The sequence below is a fragment of the Sardina pilchardus genome, chromosome 6, assembly GCF_963854185.1.
Source record: "Sardina pilchardus chromosome 6, fSarPil1.1, whole genome shotgun sequence".
NCBI classification, from domain to species: domain Eukaryota; kingdom Metazoa; phylum Chordata; class Actinopteri; order Clupeiformes; family Clupeidae; genus Sardina; species Sardina pilchardus.
In genome coordinates this window covers 34,186,857-34,197,553 of record NC_084999.1, presented here as the reverse complement: position 1 = coordinate 34,197,553, position 10,697 = coordinate 34,186,857, and the positions used below count along the sequence as shown (strand labels likewise).

General features: G+C 41.0%; 1 protein-coding gene across 1 annotated transcript; it reads right to left on the bottom strand.

Moving 5' to 3' along the window:
- Positions 1-4,815: 4,815 nt before the first annotated feature.
- Positions 4,816-6,754, bottom strand: sp8b (sp8 transcription factor b). Its single transcript, XM_062537856.1, has one exon. The coding sequence runs from the start codon at positions 6,725-6,727 to the stop codon at positions 5,411-5,413; it is 1,317 nt and encodes a 438-aa protein (XP_062393840.1). The 5' UTR covers positions 6,728-6,754; the 3' UTR covers positions 4,816-5,410.
- Between the last annotated feature and the right edge of the window lie 3,943 nt (positions 6,755-10,697).

Below are 10,697 nucleotides of genomic sequence, written 5' to 3'. Positions count from 1 at the left end.
CTGCTGCTAGTTTATATTCATGTGATCAATAGCCAAACAGTAACATTTGGAACATAGATTAAATAGGTCTTGTTCTTGTGTGTGGTGGCCTGAAAAGGTCAACACTTCTCAGTTAAGACAACACTGCAAATGCAGACTTGCATCAATTCAACAATAGATGACATATGCCTAGCACATGCACTATTACATTTGACAACATGTCTGTTGCAGATTCACATAACAAATGCAAGTGGTCTCAACACTACGGAAGCCATGACGGTCATCCAGTTTCTCCACACAAGACATGTGGCCATAGTGCACAACAGTGTGGCCGTTATACCATATTCCTTTTGGACACATCAAATAGGATTAAAGAAAACTGTACAATGTCTACCTTTTAGACAGTTTAAGTCACTTTGCTTGGGAAGTTATTTTCACCTGTTGCTGATGTCAACAAACATGATTTGTAGCGTATAATATTCATGATTCTCTCATGAAGTTACCATTGAAGTTCTATACTATTATACCACTAGTAGATTCTATTAGTCCACTATTAGTCCATCAAGTAGATTCGGTTGCTGTTCCTCCATTCATATGGCCATTCCATCTCACGTAGCCTACTGATTGACTTACTGTACGCCAGACTTGCTAATGAGGAGACATAGCACTAAAAAAAAGAAACACAATGGAAATGGATGGGGTTAGCTTGTAACGCTAATATGTGTATACTGTATGTGGTACCAATCATGTGGTGTGATCACACCTGAAGTCCCATCCCCCTGAGTGCCATTGCCATCGTCATCCCTAAGACTGCCCTACCATCGCCTGCTGTGGTTCCCTGCCCGGATCCCTGGCCCACGCATCCTAGCGACCCACTACCTTCCGAAATTACTAATGGATTACTAATGGACTATTTATTCCCTATACTGGACTGTTTGAACCTTCTGATACTACAAATGACTTTACTCTATTGTAACTGACCCTAGGCAGATGGATTGGGCCCTTGAGTCGTGGATCTGTCTGAGGTTTCTTCCTATATGTATCTCCAATTCTAGGGAGTTTTTCCTTGCCCCTGTTACTCATGGGCTCTCTTTGAGTGTTTAAACACTCTGTAAAGCGCCATGAGACATGTGTAATGTTTTGTCGCTCTAGAAGTAAAATTAAATTGAAATTGAATTGAATCTTGCTGCTGGTGCACGTGTGTTTCTGCCTGCAATAGATGCCCCATACGTGCCCAAAGTGCAGTGCAATATGGCTGCTAAGTGGAGGGACTTACCTAAAAGGACGTTGCTTACACCCACACTCACTCACAGAGGTAGGAATCACAGGTAATATAGGATGAGCTTGGACTTGTGTGTTTAATTGGTTTGTCCCTTTTCTTATGTATATTGGGTTTGTGTGTGTGTTGTTTTCTTCAGAAATACAATGCATGTGTAGGGGAAGGGGATAAAGGCACACACTAGTCTGCTGGTCAGAAACACAGGATTGCAGTTGGTCGAGCGCTCATCCAACAACACATCGTTATTCTACTTGATGAGGCCACAACGGGACAGGACACAGAGAGAGAGAGAGTGGCTGTGAGTGTGTATCGGTCTGGTGAAGACCTAAATGTTGCATTGATAAATCTGTATTGTTACCTCAGATGTGTGTGCTGATGTACTGTGTAGTTCTTCATGGCAGCCTTACAGTAAAATGATCTGATGGTTAGAAAGGCATTTTCAGCACTTTTGGAACAGACACCATTGTGTGTATTGTTACTTTGACATTGTGATTATTATATAGAATATATATACATATATATATTCTTGTTACATTTATGATAACATATTCCTCTACCTTAGTTTTACAGTCAATGCAAATTAAGCAATTTTCATGGATAGATAAACTATTTTGCTATGTTTTTTTCCAGTGAATGTCGATTAACTGCATATGATTGTTTAACAATCACTTGATGATGCCCGACAGGGCCGGACCTGCATTGTCAGCACTGTTTGTCCATCCAGAGTGCTGACATCATTGCTGTCATTCAGAATGGCAGGGTGTTTGAAAAAGGCACACATAACGAGCTTATGGCCAAACAAGGGTGCATATTTAGCCCTTGTAAATGCACAAGTCTCAATTTGAACAAGCAGAGTTTTGTTTGCATGTGTGTTTGTGGGTTATGTATTTTAACGACTATTTTGGGTGTATGATTTTTACACTTTCTGTATGCTGTCTATCTATATTTGTCACATTGTCCTGTCCCTGACCATACCTGAAGGGCAACTTCAGGCACCGGCCGCCTTTACAACTTAAAATCTCATTATAATTATCCAAGTGTGTGTGTGTGTGTGTGTGTGTGTGTGTGTGTGTGTGTGTGTGTGTGTGTGTGTGTATATGTGTGAGTCTTACTCAAAATGAATGAAGGTACTCTTGTCTTAATACGTACGATTTCAAATCATGTCATATATGACTGCTATAGCACAGTATCACAGTATTACTTTTATTATCATAATCCTCTAAAACATTCGACATATTGATCAAATTCAGCCAAAGATTGATAAAACACCCCACCCTGTCTTGTTTATGTGTCCATTGTAGAATTATAACAGATTTTGTCTGTGACTCAAAATGCTGAGATGTCATATACTGTAAAAGGTAAGGGCTGAAACGTGACACAAAATCTTGATACCCTGAACTCCTCAGTTCAGATTTACATGCAAGGATATAAAACACCTGCTACATATCACAGCAGGAATAGAGATAGGTGAAATGTTTGATAATCCTTTTTGGTGTTTTGTTTGTTTTAAAAATGTACTACCGTGACTAAATTTGCTAAAAACAGCCTTTTGTTGATTTTTTTTTTTTTTTTTCAAAAATCAAGATTAATATCTTTGTTTAATTAAACGTGAAAGAATGGATATTTGCGGAGTAGCCTAACTGACATTTTTAGTTTGTGGATAGATAACTAAGTGATGACGACAAGCAAAAAAAAATCAAACGCTAGATTTTCTTTGTGAAAGTGGAGTCCTGTCCTGTCTACTGGACTCTCTATTCCTCTTAAAACCATTATTTAATTTAAATTCAGAATGTGCTGATATTGTAATATGCAAAATATATTTTTAATTAAAAAAGTTACTCTACAGATTTGAACAACTGGACTTTACAGAACGTCTGAGCTTCTTTTCGTGGTTGAAATGTACTGCATCAAAACCAACTCTCCTGAAATACCCATGCATTTTCAAATGTTCAACACACGAGGGGGCAGTTCGTCAGTCAGCCTTGATGTGTTTCTACCAGTATGGATCTAAGGATGAACTTGCCCCGAGGGATATGAGAAGGGAAATATTTTTTCTCTCTTGTGATGTAAGCGCACTGCAGTGATTTTTGTCGTAAATGTTTAAAGTTGTGTCCTCTAGGGCTAGCCTATATTTCAAATTAAATTCAATTTCGCCATAGTCATGGTAGGCTACGTCAGATGACGTTGCAGTTAGGTGTGTGTAAACTAATTCTATGAATCGACCATTACATTTAATTTGAAATTTGTAACAAAATGCAATACTCGTCTTCATACAAGCTCAAAATGAGCATACGCAGCCTAGTTTTCCTTGCAAGTGAGAATACAAGCACTCACCGATTATAGACTAAATGCACGCATAAATAAAATGTAAAGCGCCAGTGCAACAAAATCCCAGAAAAAAAGGTTTGGAAACGAATGTTGTTGACTGAAAAGAAACTTTATATAGCCTATAGGCTAAGTGCCTTTAAGTGTTTTCCTTTTTTCTTTCCGCAAAAACATAGCCTAATTTTAGAAAGCATTCACGGCTGTAGCATAGTCTGTTTATCTTATTTACCTAACAGGCCTGGTTTAATGCAATTAGTTTGTCCACACTGATTTAACGAAAATATATTGGAACATTGAATGCGATTACTGGCCAATGAATTTCTGTCCATCTGAAAACACCTATATTTTCAATCTGATTTTAGACATTACTTGTAAACTGTTTAATGAGAACTCATATGGTGCTGAGTTAACAAAAAGGAAACATTTCGCCCATTTTTTCCCCCAAAGTCTAGGACATACCACGTATACCTAGACCTAGCCTGTGTCCTCATAAACTTAATTTCTGCGCGATTATACTGTTACTTCTGTCCACTGAGGGGAAATGCAAAACGATTTACACTATCTAAAATCGGACATATATAAGAAATATTTGTATGTTGTTATCCGTGTTAATTTGGGAAACTGTAGGCTAACTCTCTAATTGGTCCTTGTTGCTTAAGTCCTGGACATTTTTGCGTCGCACAAATAAGTAACCAACTGTTGATCAGACATGAATCAATAATAAATAAAGTGCATTGACCAAGTTTCTGAGGTTTCCTATGTTTAATCAAATCCATAGAGTTCAGATTTTGAGTCCATTCTCACTTTATTGAACGGCTGGTTTTGAGCCCCAATCTAGGAATGTATCAATGGAATTAATGCTCACTTTACAAATATGTACATGCTTAAATAAACGCCATGAATCACTAAACATTTTTATTTCTAAAGTATACCAAATAAATTCAAAGTGCGTCTCTGACACACATCAGAAAACGAGCCTGCCTCTTCGATAAATATTACAACTCCAGCTGACGTGTAGGCAAATATGGTAATCACGGATGAAAAACAAAAGCAAATTTCACTCCGACAGAGTTTTAGATATTTACTAGAATAAATTTACATCTAAAATTGTAATATACAAAAGGGTTTCCTGGACAAATATGTCACATATACCTGCATGTAATAACTTGCTAAGCTATTGCATTATATACACTGCAATATATCTCATACAAACTTGATCAGGCTCTCTGGTAGAATAAAGACCAATTTGTGATATATATTTTTTGTCTCTCAAATACTAAACAAAAGAGAGTAGATGACGAAATGAAAACTACAAAACACAACATACAAGTTCTTACAAATTGCCCATGAAAAGGCACACGTACGTCACGCAGGGTTCCAGTATAAAGTGCCACAGTTTGGATTTAAGAAAACATGTTCTCATTAACTCGGCAGGCCACTGCAGGCCATAATGACTTACAGATTATTAGTATTTTGACTCTTCATTTAATATCAGAGCAGAGTAACAGAAACACACTTGCCCTGCATGTAACCACTGTGCGTTCAAATGCAGGCATAGCCTACATTAGGCTAATGTAATGTTAATTTGTGCCTGTATTTTTTTTACTTTAAAGTCATTTAAGTCTTTATAAGGTATACTTTAAGGGCATATAGTGCCCGTTGTCTTTGTCGTCGATACAAGTGTGATTCGTAGTCCTTTCCTCATAAACCCAATCAAATGAGATCGGACCGGATCAATTTACTTAACAGAGTGCATCCAAATAGTTTACGGAAAATGCAATGTCCATATGCCACCAAAGAGAAGGCCTAGGCTACGTAAAATCTAACTCAGTCCAAAGAGTTACTTAGACCATTTATGCCTGCTGTTTGAGTGGAATCAGGAGGTGGCAGCAGGTCGGGAGAATGACAGGGAGGACTACCAGGGGTGCTGTGTTCGCTGTCGGTGTCACTTCCCCGCTTGCCCCCGCTGCCACCTGATCCTGATCCCACGGAGCCTCCTGCACTATGAGTTTTGACGTGTTTACTGAGATGGTCGCTCCGCATGAAGCGCTTGTTGCAGACGGGGCAAGCAAAGCGTTTCTCGCCGGTGTGTGTGCGCAGGTGTCTCTGAAGTTCATCTGACCTCGTGAACCTCTTTCCACAAAACAGCCAGTTACAAACAAACGGCCTCTCCCCTGTATGCCAGCGTAAATGAGCCTTCAGGTGAGACGTTTTACCATATACTTTCCCGCAGCCTGGGATATGACAGCTGTGAAGTCCTTTGCGCCGCAGACTCGCACCTGCAGGTCCCAGTCTCTCTGCCTCCTGACAGTTAGGGCAATCGCAGGTGGCTCTGCCTGAGTAACGTCGCGCTGAGGAACGCGGCGACCCCGCCAGTGATGCCGCTGGCCCCCCCGCCAGCATGGTGCCACCTGCACCATGGGGAGATGGGTTTGAGTCGGGGTAGGATGAAAGGACTGGTTTGAAGCCGTCCATCAGATGCTGACTAGTGGTCAACAAATGAGGAGATGCACTTGTACTGAAAGCTGAATGACTTAAACTGGAGTAGTCCGAATTGTAGCCCCCCAGAGGCGAATGCAATGAGGTCTGAAGTCCCCCCGAATGCAAGGAAGACTGTAGGGTGGTTCCGTTTGGATTCTGGACATCAATCCATCCTGCTCCGACATCCCACCATGCAGATGCACCCGTGGTGCCCACGTCTCCAGTCGGAATACCAGGGTGGGATGACTTGAACCAAGACTCATACGGATGTGTTACACTCATTCTCGGATAGATACCTTGCAGACTGTCCACTGAAGTATGTACTTTGGAAATAAACACCGGCTGGTGCCCTCCCTCCTGCGAACTGTTTGAAACCGATGCCTGAAAAACAGAGTAGTCGTTTCCAAAGTGTGCATTGGTGGAGGTTCCAGGTGTTAACGAAAAAGCGCTGGATCCACTGGAACTGTTGCTTCCGAATGAGTCCGAGAGTCCTGACCCACCGCGGGTCACCCCAAACGTGGATAAGCCTGAGCCCAAACTGCAGCTACTCGCAGAAGCTCTTTTCCACGGATGAAAACCTTTTCCAAAAGCAGCAGAGTTATCTGATATCGAAGAGGGCGACGGGCTTGGAGTTCCAATCTTGTTACACGTTGCAGCCAACATGGCTAAGGGAGTCGATCCTAATCTCGGCTCCTCCTAAAAGGGAAGCATGAAATACTATTAGTCTCAGGAAATTCAGAATTGTAAGAAACTTTTCATTTACACGATCAACTGGTAAACGCGTAATAGCTTGTAACTGGTATAATGCATGGCGATTCCTACCTGCAGATCGAATGCAAATTAAATGTAAAGTATCAACAGATGCAACACGCAAAAGTCAATGTGGAGAAGTTAAAGGAAAACCTGAGTTTGTTTTCGCCCCAAATAGTTCGACGGAAACTTTTTAGTGCGTTGTTGGACTAATGTGTATTTCGGTTTGCGTTCTCTTGACCCTCTACCTTAAAACATAATCCACCAACTGCCCCTCTCCCTTACACTCCCCAGGGTAATTTTAATCCCCCGGGTGGACAATAAAGGAACTAATTAAACCCAGCAAGAAACTCCTTAGACTCACCCCTAGAAGTGAAGTTGCCATCACAAAAACTGCCCTCCGCAGAGGATCTTTTTATATTTATCAATCAGAGCAGTGTTTTTTTAAGAGGTATGCAATACAATGATGAGATCCGCCCATTTCAGCACAATTGTAGGTCCTCTCTGGCTTTGAAGAACCGCTGCTACACAGGCAACCAATCACAGACACCGGCGCTCCTCCTCCCGACTTTGAAGTACGTCTGCCACATTGAGGACCAATCAAGACTTCGGAAGCGCAAACTGGCCGCAACGTAAGGTCATCAGTGGAGCTCGCAAGCTGGTCTCCTCCCTGCCTCCCCCTTCCATGGGATAGAAAGAGCGCAGGAAGGTAAATCAGACTGAATGTGAATACTCTTGGAGTTTTCTTCTTTGACAGGAAGCAAACTTCCATTCTAACCACAATCACTTAAACGCGACTGGGAAAAATACAAAAATACAAGTCCGGCCATAGTGTGATGCCTCTGCTGCTCTATCAACTTAATTGGAGTATGTCCGTCATATCTTAAACATACAAAATTACAGGCCACTACTCTAAGGGCTCATCACAACACCAGCTCAGTAAATTATCGAACTATTCGTGTTACCAACTTGTTGGAATTTTGGAGACATGAAACTCCATAGCGAAGGCAAAACTATGACTATAAGGTCTATAACTATAACTTAATAATCACGTGTATTTGTGGATGGGTTTCACCAAGTCCCAGACAGCCCTGTCTTGAGAAATGAAACAATCCACGAAATAAGAACCAGCGCATGAGCTGCTCTCTGTGTTGCTATAATGTTCTCTTCAGATGGAATAACAGATATGTGTGCGTGTTTCTGTGTGCGCGCCGGAAATCTTCTCTCAAGCACCTCATATTTGCAGACATCGTGTATTGCCAGCATTTTCTTTCGAATTTTAAACGTAATGAAATATGTGGTTTGGTCAGGCTAAATTGTATTTGTTTGATAGCATTCTCATTGACTGGAGCTGGTGACACAGGGTAGCAATTTCTGGCTGCGAAAAGTTGATTGAAGTGCCATGATCATAACATAATGTGCTTAACCATGACACCTTAATTATATCGCATGATACACATAGTTTGAAATAATTTATTTATTACTTCGATGAGGACATATATTCGTTAAGAGCCTACAGGCATATTGGGCAAAGGATGTTTATCCAACACTTGCAAGTGATTTGCGAATGAAAATGTGTGAAGGATCAGTATGCTAAAGAAATTTCCGTTAGTGAAACGGAAAGAACAAACAGTGCGACTAAATTAATAACGACCCAGGATCTTTGTCGATCAGAAAAAAAGATGGTATAGGTTAATACGTAACCTTCTAACCTGTGTTAGAAATCTACAAACTTTTAACCTTAGTCTTATCATGTACTTTTTGCCCCCCTCAAAATGTATGTATAACCCATTTTACATAATTTAGATCGAATGAACTGTAAATAAATAGACCTGGATGCATGATCCTGTAAACTTGGAAAATATAAAATACGCGCAGGCTGTCAGAAATAGGCTACAATTTGTATCTCGTAGAGTCTAGTCTACATGTCCAAAGAACATAACATTTCCAGTAAATTGTCATTTGCAAAAATGTTTTGATAAAGCAAATTAAACAAAATGGGCAGTACTTACCGTTAGTCTTAATCTCTGCAGGCACTGTCCCTGGTCAAGCTCCCTGACCCTGCTATCTCCTCGAGATGGTGCGCCGGTACAGCCGGAGCGCGCGGAAGATGAATGTTACCAAGGGAATTCGGTTTAATTACGCGAGGCGCCGCGGGCCGCTGCTGATCTAATCATTAGCCTGCACGAGCTATCAGCATCTGACACAGCTACAAGAGGTTTGAGGCTCTCTTCCGCGAACAAGTGTTTTCCATGTAGCCACTCGCTTTAAGCGGCTAATGCAACAGGATAGCCCACTTGTAATCGTTGAAAACCTACCATGAATTTACTGAGTGGTTTGCGAATTAAGTGGTATGATTACATAATAGGGTAAGCTAAAGATAAATATTTCTGTTTACTTGTCGATGCTTATTTTCAATGACGAGGCCCTGGTAAAATGCAAGATTTGAGCTGAGAGAGCTATTTGAAGTGGATATGTACTCGCGGTTCGAAGGGCGTTACGCAGGCCTACCCAACATTTAAAGTGATGTTGCTCACACACCCCAGGACTTCCCTTTTCTCTCCCGTGGCGTATTGTCATATTACCACAATCAAAACTATTCCTTATATCGTCTACATCGTCTTTTGAACTACCAACCTCTATACAATTCAATTAAAAATAACATATCGGCCATTGTTTCGACCGAAAAACATGTTTTGGATAAAGGTAGGATATTTTATATATCGCTCTAACACCATTTGCTTGCGTCCATTTGTCTAGGACTACACTTGTGTAGGCGTACAGTTGCTTACAGGAATGGCCAGTGCAGCTTACATTAATCACAATTAGTGCGTTTGAAGACGAATTAGAGATCGAGAAAACATTACTTTCTTACACCCTTTGCTGTGGTCCTGTCCTGGACATTGGGGTTTTAATGTTTTTCATTTAATTAGAACATGTCAAACATACTGAATTGACTTGGAAATGAGAGGTCTTTAAATACAAGATAAGCATTTGACTCTGAGGCCTATTTAGTGCTGCCGACATCACAAGTGAACTAAGCACTTTGCTCTTGTGCTGGATGAGAGGCGCAGAGCAGCAAGGTTGTCCCATGGTAAGAGTCAGGTGGACGTGGAGTTGGTGGAGCAGGAGGCCTGTGCTATAGAGCAGATGTCCGTCTGCTTCATGAGCTGCCAAGTGTGTCCGGAGGAGAGCATCCACAGACACAAGGGTCCAAATGGTGTGACAAAGGATGTGCAGGAAGCCTCTCTCCGGCTGGGTGAGCCTCAGAGAGGGTCCTACCACTGCCAGCTCTCTCTCTCTCTCTCACTCTCTCTCTCACTCTCTCTCACTCACTCACTCAATCACACACAAACACACACACACACACACAAATCAACACATGGAAAACCCATGTTTCACAAGCATAAATGTATCTATATCAATAGCAAATAGCGACCCAGATTTTAGTGCATACTAACATACATATTTAGATCAACGCTGCAACGTATAAAATAGATGCTCATTTATCCATCCTACTTCCAGTTGTGGTTTTGATTGAATAATTCCTTTTTCACTCATTTCATTTTCATTTTTAGGTAAGTGTTAAATATACCTGCTGCTATGGTGATCTTACCATTGTTTTCAGTGTATGAATGAAATAGGCGTATAGAGAGATACAGTGTGTCAGTTTATTTAAAGTTTTGCTACAGTAAAGTTGTGGCACAAAACAACTTTGTTTGTGATGTCAGGTTCAGGGACAGGGAGTTTTGAAGTTGTGATACAGTATGGTCCCAAAGGGGTAATGTTTAAACATCCTTGGAAAGCATCAGGAGATGTGTTGGTGTGGAATCCATGACCAAACATGCTTCAGTTAGTTCCCCCAGCCATTCATCTTGATTGT

Bases quoted from the DNA above. Each gene is read 5' to 3' on its own strand.
- sp8b (XM_062537856.1), bottom strand. From the start codon at position 6,727: ATGTTGGCTGCAACGTGTAACAAGATTGGAACTCCAAGCCCGTCGCCC.